The following is a 19014-nucleotide window of genomic DNA, read 5'->3' on the forward strand; positions in this document are numbered from 1 at the left end:
CCATAGCATTTGTTAGCTTATTAATCGATCCTAAATGCACATATAATGTAACACTTTGCTGTTCTCCCCACTCTAACTCACAAGCCTGCTTTTCCTGTATTTTGAAAAGCAATTGGCTCTTGATCCATGTTGAGAAGCTGGAACTGAAAGAGAAGGTGTAAAACCAGTTTGCATATTCCCAGTCCAAAGGAGAATTGTCAACTCCACCTGCATTTAAGAACTGGACGTGCCATGGAGGTATGCCTCCATTTCAGTGTGGAGTCACAACTGTGTTTTCACATTCAAAGCAAAATCTTTTTGACATTTTGTCAAATGGTTCCGAGCTTTCTGCTGTTTACAGAAGTAACTAAACTGGAATTCAGAAGACATGTAAGGAAAAATCAGAAAACCCATTTGAATTAAAGGAAGGGCAGTCACACTCCATACACCACAAAGGACAGGAACTATTGAAATTCTAGCAGATCATGCCATTTTAAAAATTATTTCATGCCTTTTTAAGGCATTCCAGACAGGCTTTGGAAGAAACATCATATTACTGGAGACATCTACTTGACTGCCTATAACTCAGGACTTGGGAAAGGCTAGAAAACTATTCAGTCCAAGCTGTGAGGTTTAGCAAGCTACTTCCCATTTAGGAAAATCCTCTTCCACTTTTCATGAAAAGGAAACTAAACATGTCAGGATTTTGTGTTCCAACATCTGCAATGGTGACCAGTGATTGCAAAATAACCTATGGCCTTATTTTTAGCTTTTTGAGCAGCTTAAGGTTTAGGCCACATACAGAATATTCAGCCAGGTTAGCTGAATACCATGAAGTTGTTTCATGGCAGCAAGCTTCCTTTTTGCAGTGAGATCAACCCAAAAAGACAAATATAAGGCCCAAAGGACCAACATTCTTGCTAATGGAATTGATAAAATTTGCAATCTAGTAACCAAGTCCTGCACCATGAGAGTAAATTACAAACAACATGCACACTACATTTCCTATCTTCCAGTTATTTCACCAGATTTTGTGAACCTTCATCATTCCCAAGCAACAAAATCAAATAAGTTGAGGCAACAGCTCCTCTCCATCCCTACACCTCAGACTTATTAGAGACCAAGCAGCAGCACTGCTTGTGTCAGCTAGTATTATAATGTAAAGCTGTTTTCCTTCAACATCACCTACATAACAGCAATGCAATCTGTTGTCCTTCATCTGTCCTTCTAGCATCCTCATACAAAACAGGGGGTTTGGAAGGAATGACAAACACTCCAATAAATTTTAGCTTCTGGGCACAGGATCAGCTTCCACAAGTAACCCACTGAGCAGAGACCCCTTCTGCACAGTTTATTCTTCTCCTGGTTCTCAGCTGAATCATCACTATCTCAAAATGAACAGCAAAAAAGACTACTGGCAAGCTGACAAAATTGGGATAACCACCAACCATCCAATTCTGGGATAGCATACGAGTGCCAGTGACATTTCTGTTACAGATTGATGGGTTAAGCATGCAGAGGTTAGAATCCTAAAACCACTGCAGAACTGCTGGAGTCATGCCACACTTCTTTTGCACTACAGCTACCACATTCTTAAACACAGTATTAAGAATGAAGTGTAGTGGGTATAAGGTTCTTTGGTCAAGGGTAAATCTCAAGACATTAATATTTCATGTTTCTCAATTCCTTAACATTAACCTTATTTCTCAAACTCTGGAAGCACTGGTTCAGTATTACACTCACTCGTACAACTCCTGAAATACTCTATCAAGTAGTTTTTCTCTCTTTCTAGTAGTATGACTTCTATTAATTTCAAATATTAGAAAAAGCCACCAAGAATGCATCAGTAATAGTAAATGAAAAGACTTAGTTGTCTGGTCATATATCTGCTGTTGCAATTAAGGTATTAAAAATAAAAATCAGACTTTAATAAAATAACTCTGAGATCCTGAAAATCTTGTCTCTATTTCAGTCAAGCAAAAATCACACCACTGTGTATTCACTGAGGGATTGGTAAAATTAGCTCAGTTTTTCAAACACCAAGGATGCTGTTAGGGGCTAATTTGTAGCAAGTTAAAGCCTAGAATACAAAAAGGAATAAAAAATATGCATAATAATTGAAGAAAAACAGATTTTAAATAAGCTTATAGAAAACTATACTTAAGAGTTTCCAGCACCAACATCATGATCCCAGACCGCTGATGGTCTGAACCCTGAATCTTTGAAACTCCAGTTCAGATTTTAGAAATCATAGTTCCTAATGCCCATATTCCTAAATCATTCCTGTTATCTCTTGGTATTTCACTGATTTTGCAGACAACCTGTAAAGTTATCAAGTACAGAAGTATTTTGCAGATAAGCTTCAGGTCATGTAGCAGCAGAACACAGAACACGAGACACCTCCCCTGGCTTTTGCTGCTGGAGTAGTACCAGCAGCAATCACAACTGCAGAAAAAAGCAGCACAACTCACAGCACTTTCTAATCCTCTTACAAGCTACGTGTTTCTTTACATATCACTGAGAACCCCTGCCCTTGATAATTAAAAATGAAATTTCAAAAAAAATCTAACTTGCTTCCTCTCACTGGAGTATTTCTACTGTTTTGTTTGCTAAACTGTTGAGTTTACGTCACTTGGAAATGAAGTACCAGCATTAAGTATCACTGATTAAGACCCTTGAGCCAGTATTCAGCAAGGGACTGCAATTATTTTGCAGGTGGAATAATGAACTTGAGATACTGAGGCATAGGATTTCCTTAGTTTCCTTAGTGCTTGCTTCTAGTTACAATGAACTTCATGCTACTCATTGTACATATTGTGAATTCCATATTTAACTTATTTTTAACTTAGACTTCTTAACACATTATCTCTGCTTTTTTGAGTTTCTCTTCTTCCTATGCCTTTATTAACTCATAGCATCAGGAGCCAGTCAACACTATGTTAAAGGATTTAGGATTTTTTACTTCTGATGTTTGTGATTTTTGGTTGCTTGGATAGTTTTTTATAATTGTTTGGTATCAGCAGCTCTCAATTTCAGCTAGATTTTCAGCACGTCTGATGATCAGGCAGGAGTGCCAACAACTCAGTAATAATAAATAGCTTTAGTCTCTCAGTCTCAAAATAGCATTTTGGAAGAAGCTGACTTTCCTTTTCAGGTTCACATCTGCACTGTGAGTATAAATGCCACATTCCAGTATGCACCCTCAAAAACATCACTCTGCAAACACTTCAACAGCAGCACTAGATTTGGCCTCTTTAGAATATAAACCAGAGCCATAATACTAAATATGCTGTAAGGGCTGAAACTCTCTTACTTCATAAACCTGCTAAAAAATGCCCTACTGTGCAATCTTCTACATCAACTAACCGCATTGACCTGAAAAAAATTTAGCTTACATATAGATGGCAGCCTTTCTGGTATGGTTTTGTGGTGGTTTTTTGGTTTTGGTTTGGTTTTTTGTGTGGCTTCTTTTTTTTTTCTTTTTTTTCTTTTTTTTTTTTTTGTTGTTGTTGTTGTTGTTGTTGTTGTTGTTGGTTGGTTGGTTTGTGCTTTTTTTTCTCCCTCTCTTCTCCTCTCACTTTGAAATATGCTGTGCAATCCCCAGGCATTGAAACCATAACAGAAAGACAGCAGGACATCTTCTAAGTGCCAAGGTTGCTCTCATTGCCATCTCTACAGGTCACTAAATGCATTCACAGCCATTCCTATGAAATGGCCCAAATTTTGCCATTTATAAGCATTTGGGGAAATCTGCAGTTAAATGCTGTCCTGCAGAACAGGAATTTAGCCAGAGTCTACCACATATCTCTGGCAGGATGCCAGGCAAGTCACTTAAAATCAACCTTTCATTATGATCATTGGGTTGTGAGTGCCTGAACTGGGCCAATACAGAAAACTCCAGCAACAAAATCCATCCTTTGAATGCTTATTTAGACCTTCCTACGCTGTGGAATGACCATCTTAAGCTCTAAAAATTCTGCCCCTATGTTTTGCTTCAGCAGACCTACCTGAAAAATTAAGATAATGACACCTCCGCATTAATACCTTAATTAATTGCCTGAACACTCAAGTCACAAGCATCTTGAAAAGCCACAGAAGAGAATAATATTTATGCTTTTCTGTTCTGAGTATGACTTGAATAGTACACCATAAACACAACCCGGCCTTTTGAGCAATGAAGCTAGCCCAAAACATCAAACAGCTGCTCATTACACAGCTATCCGTCTTGAGACAAATCTTACAGAAGATACATGGTCGTGCAATTAAAGACTCTATCATAATGCACTTATAAAGAGGTGAAACAATATTTCTAATCACATGAAAAATCCACAACCCTTTTATTGGTCTCCGGAGAGGAAATTTTTTTTTTCAAAATACACAAATTAAAAGGAAAGGAATAATCAGAACAGGCCAAACCAGAAATCTGATTTCAATAAGTGCTAAAAATAAAGGTGCCTAACAACAAAAGAAGATAATATGTATCAAGTCCCAGAGCAATGTAATTCATCAAGATGAACAAAATCATAACCATCAGCAGCTGCAGCAGCTAACAGGTCACTATTGCTTAGAGCTTTTTCATATGTCTATTTTTTTCCAGATACGTATATACAAACCAGCAAAAGCTTAGCAACTGTAGCCATCTGATAACATCACACCTCTTTTCCATGAGTACTTACTAGTGCTGTGTGATGCTCACTCAAAGGACAAATAACTTATTTCATGTTACACTCATTATATGAGTTAAGGAAAAATACTGATGATCTCTTCCAGTAACAGAAAATTATTTCTTGTATAGCTCTACATTTCTTAGGAAAGCATGCCAACAGGCACCCTTACTACACATCAACTAAAACAACCATATTTGAACAATCCCCATTCAAGACTTTTCCTCAATATATCAGTCATTTCCTTCTCTTTCCTGGGAGGGAGGGGACCCCCTAGCACAGGGCCATAAATCTTTGTGAATTAAAATATAATAAGAACAACCCCAAAATTTGACTTGCTGGTTGCAATATTTTTTAGTAATTCAAGAAAGGTTGAGCACATCAAAGACTGCAACACCCATGATCACTAAAGTGTCACTGTGCCAGCAGCGAAATTTGCCCTTTTTAGCAGACTCTATTTCAATTACACCTGAAGTAAAAATATTCTTCCTTACAGGTTATTCATAAGTATTGTGCAATTCATGAGTTGTTAATCACAATCACACAGAATTATGCATCTCAAGTCCCATTTTTACAAGTCATTATATCTGTCAATTTTTTAATTTTGTTTTTTAGTTGACATTGAGTGAAGTTCCTACAAACAACAGATACAAAGGAAAAAGAGAAATGAGATATTGAAAGCTAACACCTTACAAGGCTCAAGCCTATAATGGGAACCTTTTTGCACTAAACCTACATGTGATTTTTCCCACATAATAAACCAGGTATAAGATGCAATGTGTGAAGCTTTTCAAGAGAGTGTTTGAACATCCACAAAGCAATGCTTTTTGAAGCATCATTCATCTTCCTAAAATTTAAGATCAGCAAAATTATACGGAAAACCCTACAAAGCTGGTTGAGAGGGCCTCTACAGCCAGCAAGGACACAGCCAAACAGAATGAACCTACTGAAGATGCCCCATCCCTGCAGCTGTTCAAGGCCAGGCTGGATGGGGCTCTGAGAAACCTGGTCTAGTAGAAGGTGTCCCTCCTGTCCACGCCAGAGGGGTTGGAAGAAGATGGTCTTCAAGGACTCTTCCAACCCAAACCATTCTAAGAGTCCTTTAATTACACAAAATCTACATAAAATACAAGAACTAAGCACTAGTATTTTTGCAACAATCCTGCTTTCATTTCTCTGTCTTTCATCCAGAGCATAATTTTACTCTCTGTTGAACAGATGACAGTAGTTGTGTATCAAGGAACATCCCTTTCAGATATGGGCTTGTAGCATTGCCTCAAACTCTTCCAATTTATGAAATATGAGGCACGTAAGACTAACATACTTGATTGATGCTGCTGACTTTATTTGTTGTATTAAAAAACTCTAAGAAACACAAGAGCATTTTTTACTCTTCCTCTCTCCATTTTCACAATGATTATACAATAGGCAGTTTGCATTCTATTTTCACAGAATAGCAGATTTAAACCATATCCCTCATTCCCTACCTAAACTAGTGTGAAATTAAGATTTAACAGCATTAAGTAAAATTAATTCATAGAAATTGGTGAAACCTTGCACAGGAGATTTTTGCATTCAGTTCCAGATTGGAACTGAATTTCGCATTCAGTTCCAGCAAATCAAGCTGTGAGACTCTGGGTGGGGATGTCACAGAAGTAATTAAGCCTCTCTCCCTGAAATAAGTTCAAGTCAGACATCAATAAAATATTTAGAATTCTAAGAACAAACTAACACAAAAATAACTCATTACCAGAAATGATTAATTCAAGAAGTTTTCCTCTTAAGCAAAGTAAGATAAAGTCTTATGCCTTGGAACTCCAAGCTTCCCTTCCCTCTCCACAAAAAAATTATATCTTTCAGTCTTACCTTCCAAGGAAAATAATGTCTACCTCGTGAACAGGCATGAAAAGTTTCATTGTCAAAGCAGTGGTTTTTGCTAAGCTAATCTGTGTCCTAACATTTTAAAGTTCTATATAATCTTTAAACTATGTCTTTTTTTCCATGCAAAATCTGTAACTGCACGTCAGACAGAATGACTTCTTTCTCTTGCATATATGGGGACATTTGTAAAGCAATACCTTGACCTTTTTCCTTTGACTATTTCTACATTTTAGTCCAGTCTCTATTTTGGAGAGTGAAATTCATTGTCTGTGATTTCAATAACGCAAAGTTATACAACTAGAATATGACAGTTTGTAATGTACAGTTTCTAAAAAGCTAGTTTATTTTTTTCCTTTATTTATAAGCACTTATTTAATATCAGTTAAACTAGTTGTGCTACCAGAGTAAATCTAGAACTTTTCATTGGCAATCTTTGGAGAGTAGAAAGATATGGAAACCCCAGTACATATGCAGCTTTTTCATTTTATTCCTGTTTGCAAATTTGAAGTATCCTACTCTATTTCAGCTTCTTTGGTGCTTGAGTTTCAGGAGGAAAGAAGTGGATTTTGTTTGGGGTTTTTTTAGATTAAGTTCTAAATATTTCATGAACACCAAACGGTTTGGTTACATGAACTCTCTTATACTTAGAATGTAATTAACAAGGGAAAGGGACAAAACAGTCTACAATAAGAAATTGTGGTATATTGCTATATGTGTAAGAAAAATTCACTGGACACATTCTAAAACATCTCTAGATTACTTTCTGTATTTCTACACAATTAACACCGAATTCTTGTAAAAAAATGCTCTTCCTTCAAAAAGTTCCTGCTATCACCTCTTCACACTATTTACAATTCTTTAACCGTATCTCCTGTTCACACACCCATGCACATTCTCACACCGTAGTCACAGAACACATATTCATAAATATGTTCTCAAGAAACAAATTTTAAGATTGAAAACTATATTGAACCATATAAAATCTTGCATGAAGATTTAAACATTTTAACTGAGCAATAAGGTTCTTTACATTTTGATAGAACTTACAGAACCTTTTTTTCATGCAAAACCTAAATTTCTAATTCCTGACACCTGAGGCCTTGTTAAATAATGTTTGCTCTTCTGCTTATGAATGCATTTTTCCCAAACAATAAACACAGGCAGCCTATGGGATTAAAGCATGACAAAGGTGTAGCTGACTCATGGGATCAATTAGAAAGCATCAGTACTTATGCCTTTTGTTCATTCCATGTTTTGCTAACAGTTTCTGCATTTCAGCATAAGTGTATCACAGATGTTAAACGCCATGCTACAAGGCAACAGTACACTACTAACACACACCAGACAGAATAAATATATTCTTATCATTACCTACAATTATATCACTTTTTATACAGCTTACATGTTGCTTTAAAGTTTTCAACAAATGCATAATGATTTTAACTGAATGCTCAAAGCTTCCTGCCCAACCAAAGTATGTCAGCATTTTTTCAGTAAATTTTTAACATCCAAAAAGAACCTACAGAGTTGCCTTTTCTAAGCTAAAAACCAATTTCAAGTACAGCCACCGACATTAATGCCACTTCAGGTACAGCCTTCCCTCCAAACCCGCTATTAAATCCACAAGCAGGAAAGCCAGTGAGCAGGATGACAGGCAGTTTCAATCCCCATGCAGTTTGCCCGTGACAGGTTATTGATAGAACAAACAGAATTTGCAATACTTACTGAGTGTTTCTCCTGCTGGCCCATAACTCCATGGTTAGCTGGGATTGCAAGTGGTTTCATAATGAAGAAACATAAGCTGAACTGAATTTACACATCATGTACCAATTTCTTATGGATGGCAAGTCACCCTCTACGGCATTAAATTAAAAAGAGGCGGAGGGGGTGAAACCAAGCTGGAGCTAGAAGTGTCACTACTGGTAAGCTCAAAACCCCCCTCGCACTTGTAGTGCAGAGCAGCAATCCGAATGACAGCCTTAGTCTCCATTTTTGCAACACTGAAAGTCTAAGCATGTCAGGACGTACAGAGCCTGATGAAACCCTACATATCCAGCATCCATTCAAGGGAACAAAACCATTCCCCGAGCCTGAGGAATGGGAAAGGGGGAGGGAAAAAAAAGAAAAAAAAAAAAAAAAAAAAAAAAAAAAAAAAAAAAAAAAAAAAAAAGAAAAAAAAGGACGAAAAAAAAGCTAAAATGGCTGACTGCACAGAGACTCCCTCAAAAAGGCTTAATACAGTATTATATTGGTCAGGGTGCAGGAACCAGCCTCCAGCACTCAGCCAAGCATTGTTAATACTCCTGTTTCATTTGCAATCACACACTCACAAATGCAGCCTCTCCCCTCCTGCCACCACTAGCCTCCACTCCCCCAAAATCGGGGTAGCGCACACGAACAGGGACCTCCTCCCCCGGCTGCTAATGATGCTGACAGAGTAGTGACCAGTGATCTCTGTTCCACTCAGCTAACCAAGTTTGCACAATTAATCTGAGCAGTGTGACATTGATGGACATTTAATTTTATGATGCCTGTTCCTCACAATCAAGACAAGCACTTCTACCGCCCAAAAAGCCAGCAACAAAAATACAACACAGTTACACACACAAAAACCCAGAGAATCATGAGTCTGAATGCAATACGCCAATATAATTACGTTATTGTGCTTACTTTGGAAGACCATGGCTGCAGGCAGTTGGCATAGCAACGCACAAGGAAAGCCATTTCCTGGGTAGAAAGAATGCTTCCTTTTCTAAATAAAAAATTCCTCTTAGGATACAAACGGCATTGCTGCTTCCTGCAGAAAGCAAAGACACTGAAGTCTGTCTCTTAACCTGCACACAGGCACACACTCAATGCAGTTCGAGTGATGTAAGTGGATTTCTCTCTCTCTCTCTCTCCCCCCCTCTCCCTTTATCCACCGAAATATTCGAGTCAAATGGAAGACACATTCCTAGAGGCTCGCCCCCTCTGATACTTAACTGTTTCACTCATTAAGGTAGAGATGGACAATGCAGATAAAAGAGCAAGCTCCTGCCTGTGTCTGGTATCAGGCTCGGAAGATCAAGGCATCCCCAGAGGGGAGGGATCCGTTTGCTGCTGGCTCCTAAGAATATCACTGAAGTCAGAGTGGGAATGAGGACCCACGTTTACCTCGCCAAATCCTGAACTGAACACGACTTTTCAAGTAGATAATGCTAGAGCAGAGACATCACCTCCCTTCCCCCCCGCTCATCCACCCAAAAGAGAGCTGCTGCAGAGCTGTAAACATTTTTATCACGTATTTAAAAACAGTGCACTTGATGAGCTCTCTCGGATTTTCAGCAGCTTCGCCCTTTCACAGGCCAGGGACATCCATCCAGGGAGTGTGGGAGGTACATGTCCAGACACCTTTAACATCCCATTTCCAGCCTTTCTGAATGGAGCTCCTGCTTCCCCTTGCACACTGTATACACAAATTATACTAAAAACACATGGGTATTGGGGATGTAGAACAGATTGACATACATAAGGCATTTATAATTCTCCCCTCAGAACGTAATTGTATCTTAATTGCAGAAATGCCCCCAGACACTCCCATCTACATTACACCCCTTCTCATGCTGTATTAGTCAAATAATGCTGCAGAGGAGCTGAAATGCAACGGGGATGTGCTTAAGCAATAAATTGTCAGCCCCACACAGTGCACCTCTGAAGTGCCACAGGTTTGTATCACTTGACATAGGAGTGACCAAGCCAGGCACATGACACATATCCATCAGGCTTCAACTTTAGTACAGTTCCCTGCAACATCTTCACAACACATTCTTTAAAATCAGAGACCACCTGGCCTTGCAATAACTTCAAAGCTGGGTTCTTGGGTTTTTTTCCCCAACAAGGACAACAGAAGAAAAGACTTAACAGTTGTTACAGAGGCAAAATACACAGGGAAAAAAACGTGGATACTACAGAATACTATGTCATACAATCTGCAGCTGTCTTCCCCCAAATTAACATGTGCACTGATAATGAGTTTAGTTTGTTACACATTGATTTCCTTCACTCCTGGCAATGACTGCTAGCAAATGAGGCTATAAAAATTAGTAAAAATGAATTCTAATAATGGCAGAGAAGATCCTGAAATAATCCAGACTATTTGTTGCACAATTTTTCAACGGACACAGTTTCATATACAACACCTTTTAAATTGAGTGTATTTACATTTATATGAGTTTAATGACACTTATGCCCTTGGTCTTCAGTATACTCTAAGAGATAAGTTATTCTTTAAATTATTAATTTACAACAATTAGTTGAGAATGTTGAAAGTCATTGCCATGTGCCAGTGCAACAGATGATTTTAAAACACTGAATTATGCTTAAGCCATATAAAACAGTTTAATGCTGAGCACAATCAATTTTCTGATGAAATGCTAATTAGAAGTAGCAGAAGTTATGAATTCTAGGAAGCTTAGGCAAATCCCCCCCAGTACAAAATTTAAAAATACTACTTGTTGACAAATCAATTAAAACCCTCTCCAGTCTGATTGGGGGGCCTTGTGGTTTAACACCATGAGCAGAATTTGAGTATTTTATGCTCATGTCAGGAAAAAAAAGTTCTGCCAAAACAGAAACATCTCCCCGGCACAGGAAGGCAGCACACCACTTTCTGAACTCCGTCACACATGTAATTATCAACACACATCCTCTCTGCATCAGTTGATATTTCCAGCTAAAATCCACCATAGCTTTCTGTGCCGTAAGCTATGAGTAACATGAAAACATGATTAAACCCATTGAAGCAGTAGTGAAACACAAAACTTTCATATAACATTGCCATTAAACACGTTCTTACTACTTATGCTGGTCACCACTACACACCTCTACTCATCCTATTAGTACATTAAGCCAGTATTTTGTACATGAATCCAGAACTTTTTATTTATCTAACTATGTTCACATGCATCAGACTGACTAAAACTTTGTGGTTTCCAAAATAGAAAAATAACCTCTTTACACTCAAAATGTGGAAAGTGACATTTATGAAATTATGTGAAGAAAACACCACTCACAAACAATTTGTTAGTCAAAATAATTTTAAGAAATGAATGGTCAATTCCATTTCCCTACTCCTTCCTCCCCAACTGCCCCTACTTCCAGGTATGGTGTGACTGTATGTACTGTCCATTTTCAGTTCAGAAAATACTTACCTGTAACTCATTAAAGTACAAGTCCAGTGAATTGTTATCGGTTACAGTGAAAAATTATTTGAATTTAAATCAGTGCAAAACACAAGAAAAATATAGTGTGGAAAGTTTCATAAACAAGTATAAATACATCACAGAAAACCAACCTGCAACTTTCTGTTCATGGGTTTTTCAAAACCCATGTAAGAAGTCCTTGCTTAGACTTAAGTTTGGGAAAAAAAAAGGCAAGACAGTTTTGCAGATCTTTTCAGGCTATTAAAGTGAAACATTAATAAACCTGACATGCAGTAATTGCACATTATGAGCTATCCCTGGCTGCTCTCAAAATACTGTATTTATTTTTTAAAAAATCTAGTGTCCCTTTATAAGTCACAGAAAAGAATGCTAAAAGCCATTTCAAAAGTGACCACAAATGTATGGACATCCTAGGACTACCCCATAGGATTAGGGTTTCACAAACAAAACTGAATTCTAGGTAGAAACTGGAGAGATCTCAGCAACATGTATCCTCTGCCTGTAATGTCTCTCAACTATTTTACATTCTAGAACACCATCTCACATGGATATCATTCTAAGCAGTGCCAACAATGCCTGGAGTATTAAACCTTTTTAGGTTAATGACAAATGCTGTAACAACAGATTACCTCAATTCCTCAGTTTCAAGCAGTTACCTTAACTCATAACTACTTACAGAAGTACTTAAATTTTTATACGGATTACATACACAGAGACCACTCTTTTCCTGAAGTACCTCAAAATCAGAAATTATCAGCACATTTTCCCTTTCCCTTTAAACACAATGTAAAGTATCATTTCCTTCATGTTCAAATATCTCGTCAAAAACCAACAGAACACTCTAAGGTCACTGAATTTACTGCCACTGCATGACTCCAGTAGCTTAAAAAAACATTCACAGTGAAGGGACAATTACACAGATATTACACAGCTGTGTAGGTAGAGTAACAGACAGCTAAATTGAAGAGTGCAAGAATGTAGTACACAACTTCCAGAAAAATAAGGCAAAGTTATCATTTCTTTCCCCTGTCCTCCACACTTCCTCACAAGTGGAAGTTTAAAACTTAAATTTAAGCTCAGGGCTATGGGACACAAAACTGCTAAGCTCCCTGGAGTATGCTGCTGAATTTTATAATGCTGGTGTTCTCTGCCTCCCACTAACCACTAACAGAGAGATTACTATGTAACAATCTGTTGCTCTCATCAGATTTAAAAACAGCAACTGAAACAACTAAAAACCCAGAACAATCATTCACTCAAAATGCTATGATACATTTAAATGTCCCATACAATACATAAGTCTCATTCTAAAGTATTCAGACTAATTTACTGCCGGCAATTTAAATCTCTGGCCATATGACCTAATTTCAAGCAAGCGAGTTCCTATTTGTCAGCATAAAGCAGATGTGGGACAGTGTAGGCATACCTATCCCTATTAGTATTTTCTCAAGAACTTTGAGAACTTTAAATAAGACTGTTGAATAAAAGAAAATTACCAAAAATGTTCCCCAAGGTACTAAACTACCACTCTGGCCAAAACACACAGATAAAGTAACAGTATTCATCATGTTATTTTTTTTAATTCCGAAGGCTGTGGCACTGCCATTACTATAACAATGCTCACTGCACAGCTGGTGACACCCAAGCAAGACTTACAATGGAGTGGTGTGTGCTGTTTTGATAACACATTTACTAATGTTACAGACCATTTGAACAAATGCCCTTCTGTTGAACTCCTGCTGCAGATGAATCTATAATCCAGGTCTTTAATATAATGACAGGCTCAGAGCAGTCGGGCTGGTGCCTCAGCCGAGTGGATGTGCCGTAGAGCCTGCCAATCTTCCCTATGACAGCAGACTCATTTGTCACCTTCTGTGCACAACTCTGCTTTCAGTACAGCAAACTTTTTATTTGCATGCCATCCTCTTAAAATGGGAGCAAGGCATAGCATTCATCTAAAATACTTGCTATCAAATTCTCTTATGTTCAACAACTATGTTAGAACAGATATGAAGAAAACCTATGGATGGTCACTCATCCAAAATGTGACAAGATGTCCTATTTCCAGAGTATCTAAACTAGTGACTTGAGCAAAGACTCACCACAGCACCACAGAAGAAAAACTTTTCTCTAGTCTCCATAATTATTTATGCTCTTCATTTAACAATGCTTTTAGGAAAAAAAACCAACCAAAACCACAAAAAAAAACCCCACAAAACAAACAAACAAACCCCCCCAAAAAAACAAAAAACACACAAAAAAACCCACCAAAAAAACCCCCAAAAACCAAAAAAAACCGCACAACAACAACCCAACAACAACAACAACAAAACAACAACAAAAACAAACAAAAAAACCACACCACCACAACTCTCTTTTGTGTTCCTGCTAGGTCAAAATCATATACAATACGTATGTTTATGAAGTCACTTTATGTGACATTTAACTGATTTACCTGTGATTTTTACACAAAACAAAGAGCTCATTCTTACACAAGCCTCAAGCTGAATGCATATTAACATGGCTTTAAAACTATACATTATCATTACTGAGTTTTAAAAATTAGGGATAACATTTATTAATGCAATATTAATGACTTCAGTTGGCAGAATGGTCACAGATTAGTTTCATTTCTTTAACTGTTTCAGTACTTCAGAAGTGGAAAAAATGCATTATGTCAGGATAGATGGAAGTCTTTCTCAACACTTACAGAACTTTCTCACATTAGTGAGACGACCAGATTTAACAATGGCATAGTAATTGCATCAGAGAAGGTGAGAATCTGCTTTCTGTTTTTAAACTGGGGAAAAAAGTATGAAAGCTAAACAACAAACACACTTTTAAGGTCAAGAATTATGGTGTCAAGCATACGGGAGCAGCAGGTTGTCTCTACCAGATCTAAACAGCGCTTTGACATCCAGAACTGCTGGGAACAAGGTTCACTACTGAGATACAAATTTGCCCACTGTCTTGGAGGAAAAACGAACTAACAAAAGATCCACAAAAACTCCCACATATCTTTGTGTTCATACCAATTCCACAGCAGGAATCCAGGGACACAAGTCCTTCATTTATGCGAGGCAACCCTAAAATTTCACATTCTTTGCTATAGAACACTGTGGGAAAACTTTAAAGAAGGTGGATGACTGTATATCTCTTTCATGTGTATCCTACTGCTTCACTGTAAAAGATAAAAATAAAACCCAGGGATTTTTCCGCGGTCAATCAACTGTCCAAATTCCATATTGTTGTGGTCAGTAGCAGCCCCATTGAAACCTATTTATGCTGACATATTTGCATTACAAGGGTGATTGTTGTGGCATAGAACTGAATGTATCTGAGACCAACCAAGGCAGGGGAACAATTATTTAATGTCTCAATATGAAATATTAATGGACTAAAAACAAACAAATCCCAGATTTTTCAGTCTCCTATAAATGCTAGCTGGTTTTCTGTTGGTTTTTGTTGTTTATGTCTTCACTGGGTGACTTCAGCAGTAGGGGGGGGGGCATTACTTTCATTCTAAGCTAATATAATACGCTTTCTAACAGTTTCTTAGTTAGAAGCTTTAAGGAAGAATCTGAAATTCTGTTCAGGGTGCAGATTAGGTAGAGCAGCAGAAAACCACCAGACAGTCTGTTCATCTTTTTTCATGTGTACTTGGACATCTCCCAGAGTAACTTACTACTTGTCTCTGGTGTTTTGAGGAAGTTTAACTTTGAAAGAGCTGGTTGCTGTTATGGAGAATTTTCACTCACTTGTCTGTTGGAGGGAAATAACTCTTGTTTTTGTCTCCAGTCACAGTCGCATGCCAGGAGACTCTCTGAAGAACCTACTCCAGGGGCTCCCAATTAAAATCAACACTAAAGAGTTTACCAGTGTAAGATCATTTTCTTTTCTTTTGGGAGAACTCTCTTCTTGTGGCCCTGCATATCTTCTCTTGTGTAAGGCAGCATGCACTAACATTTCCTGAGAGTTTTGTGCCCTGCCTCTAGCAACTGTACAGAAATAATTTATACAGACCTTTTATCAGTAACAAACCCCATGCAATTTCATGGCCTTTACTTTTAAAGTAATTATCAAGCAAAATGAGACAAATTGGTTGTATATAGAAAGAAAGTCAAACCACGAGATTATAGCCTTCAAATGAAGTGAATTTAATTCTAAGCAATGCCTTTTCCCTTTCCTCTTCTCCAATCAAATAAATCAGGAAGTCAACAACGATCACTTGATGGATGTCCCATTTTGCAAATGTAACACTATGTTGTTTTCTTGCAATTACAAGATCAGCTACCTAGATATCAATGTGTTAAAGACAAATAGGTAGAAGTGCACCTACCAGAGTGCCCCTTGTAATTTGGTTCTACACTGTTTTGTATTCCAAGACTGGTGTCAGAATTCTTAAAGTGGTCTTTTGTGCACCACAGATCATCTGAAGACTTTAAAACCAGTTAGCTGAAGGCTTTTATAATCACCAAATTACAGTGTTCAGGAGTAATACATAATTTAGAAGTAGAAGAAGGAAAAGTAAAATATTTTACATTTCAACACGCGCACACACACATGCACATACAATAATGCAAAATGGAGTGAGAACACAATCTGTATAGGTTTTCTGCCAGCCACATCAACAATACACAACACCTGCCAGCTGCTCCAGCTGCATGTCAAAACTTTGCTGTCTAAAAATTCAAATATAATTAAGGCAAATCACTCAAACCTAAAGCCCAGCTCCCAATACACATTACACATACAACAGAATGCTAACACTTTAACTAGACCTTCCATTAAAAAACAAAGGTTTTTTTCATGAAAAAATTAAAAAAGTTTTTCATCAGAAAAGTGTAAATACAAGAAATAAAAAAAATACTTTAAAAGTATGTCTACACTGCAGGAGAGTGAGGGACAGGGAAAGAATTCACACAAAAACCTTGTGGTACATTCAAGGTAACTACCTTGCTTTACTTAGGACTTCTTAGCTCTCCTGAATTGAACTGTCACCCAATGAAGGATGCAAGTAAGTGTAAATGCCAAGCATAATGGCATTTACACTCAGCAGGATATAGCCTGGGCATTGTAATACAAACATCTGCCCAAAAAAGCTGAAAAGGGTTTGCCCATTACACACTGGACACACTCCAGCACCTCAATGTACTTTTTGTAGTGAGAGACCCAAAACTTACAGAGGATTCCAGGAGTGGCCTCACCAGATCTGAGTAAAAGGTGACAACCACTGCTGATCCAGGCCAGAATGCCTTTGCCTTCTTGGAACATTACACTTTCCCCATGTTTCAATTCTGTACTTTCTTAGTTACTTAGGATATTTTAACCACTAAATTTGTTTTTTTTTTTGGAGCTGTGAAATTCACTCAGCAAAATGGTAATTTGAAATTAGTCAAGTCAAATACAAGGCTTTATTAAAAGTACTCAGAAACACCTACTAATATCAATAATTTTATCTCAAAGTCACTATGTCAAGCTCAGGTCACATAACAGTGGCTCAGATGCTTGGGGAAAAAATGAACCTACAGCTTCTTTCCATCCTTTAGTGGGTAAACTATTGCACTACTACTACCACTCATGATACTCATGATGATACTCATCAGTACAGAAATCCCAGCATTGAAAGGATCTGTATTGGCATTCTACAAATATAATATGGCAGATCCGATTTCCCCATATGTACTTTATATACAAACAGTGTTTCTAACTGAACAAATGCATGTTAATGAGGATATCCTTTTACACATGTATATATTTGCTTTTTAGATTTTCCTTAGTTCTTATCACAGAATCACGGAATCTGCTGAACTGGAAGGTACCCACAAGGATCATTGAGTCCAAGTGGTGGAAATTCAGTATTTGTATTTAGTTACATTGTACAATGACCAATTTAGAAAAGAGTTATGAACAATCCGTTTTTCTGCTGCATGAACAGCTTTTTGCTTTGATGACATACCTCACATTTAGTTTTATACCCTACATCTCAGAAAAACAATCCTTCATATAGTATAAAAGAGCACATCACAAGTCAGTAGCAGCAATAAAATCATGCTGCTCTAGAAAATCTAGGTTGTTATTAACCAAAGTTTTACATATGTGTGGTCACTGGCAACTCCACAAGCTGTAAACAGGACCTAGAGTCATCAATATGTCAGAAAAAAACCCTCAGAAATATTACTGACACTTCAGTTTCAGAAAATACTGCATAACTTCAATGTTTCTCTTTGAGTTTCCAAATCTAATCACAATTACAAACCCAGTTATGACATCAATGTGAGCCCTTCCAAAGGGAATGGAAGAACAGTAAATCCCAATGGATATAAGAGTTCTGCAGTAGGGATGAGGTAATTTATAAAAATAGACAACCTCTGACAGAAGCTGCAAGTTGAGTAAATAACACACTGCATGTCATTAATTTTACATTAGCTTGCCACTAGTCATTACTAAAAGGGGGATGAACTAACAATTTTACTTTGCTTTGGGTGCTACACAAAATGAAATGATAGCATTGCTCATGTATTAATATTAATACTAAACTTAATACATAACTTGAAACAGTAATGTTCCCTTAAAACACAGATGAAGGAAAGAGGCTGTGAGGCTAAAAAAGTGGTGTTTTGCCAGAACACACAGAACACAGGGATGGGAATTACTTATTGCCATTTTAATGTTTCCAGTGGATGTTCACATGAAGAAACATCCAATTTCCATTATAAAAAAAGTGGTTACCATGAGCTGCCCAAATCATCTCAAGCATTTCGCATTTCATGTTAAATTATCCCACAATTTTTGTAGTGTCTCACTTCAAAATGCACCTAACATGTGCATGTCACACTCTTCAGGAATGAATGTTATAGATGTGTTCAAATATACAGACTAAGTATATCTATTAAGTATTTTGTATTACTTCCCATTATGATGTACACACCAAGCTCATTTGAAATCATGACCAGGTCATCACCATCATGGAATAATAAAAGCAGTTGCTTTTGAAATTACACACTGGATTTTGTAGATGATGAAAAGCAACTTAACAAATATCATTCCTGGTAAAAGGACATTCACATTTGGCAGTGTTAAGAACTAGTCCCTATCTTTTATTAATGGAACAATCAATACAGTGTATTTTATTTTCAACACAAACACTAGAAATCTTAAATTATTTTATACTGTTTTGTTATTAATAGAGACAAATTTGTTTGGGCAAACAAGCATGCATTATTTATGCTAACGTGTTTAAAACTTTGCATACCATGCTACTTCTCATCAGCAATACTCTGCAAATT

The 19014-nt window shown here is 37.3% G+C and overlaps 1 protein-coding gene across 9 annotated transcripts in view; it reads right to left on the reverse strand.

Moving 5' to 3' along the window:
• The window catches only part of RAPGEF2 (Rap guanine nucleotide exchange factor 2), a 194276-nt gene that overhangs the window by 61678 nt on the left and 113584 nt on the right, over positions 1-19014 (reverse strand). Inside the window, exon 1 of one of the 9 annotated variants that reach the window (XM_063421783.1) lies at positions 9195-9263. The exons of 7 other annotated variants lie outside the window; for them this stretch is intronic. In XM_063421783.1, coding sequence (XP_063277853.1) covers positions 9195-9248 — 54 coding nt within the window. In that variant the 5' untranslated portion in view covers positions 9249-9263. Of the gene's footprint in view, positions 1-8249; positions 9146-9194; positions 9264-19014 lie in introns of those variants that run through there. One more of the 9 variants, XM_063421785.1, reaches the window with a different exon arrangement.

This window comes from Prinia subflava, chromosome Z (genome assembly GCF_021018805.1).
Source record: "Prinia subflava isolate CZ2003 ecotype Zambia chromosome Z, Cam_Psub_1.2, whole genome shotgun sequence".
NCBI classification, from domain to species: Eukaryota; Metazoa; Chordata; class Aves; order Passeriformes; family Cisticolidae; genus Prinia; species Prinia subflava.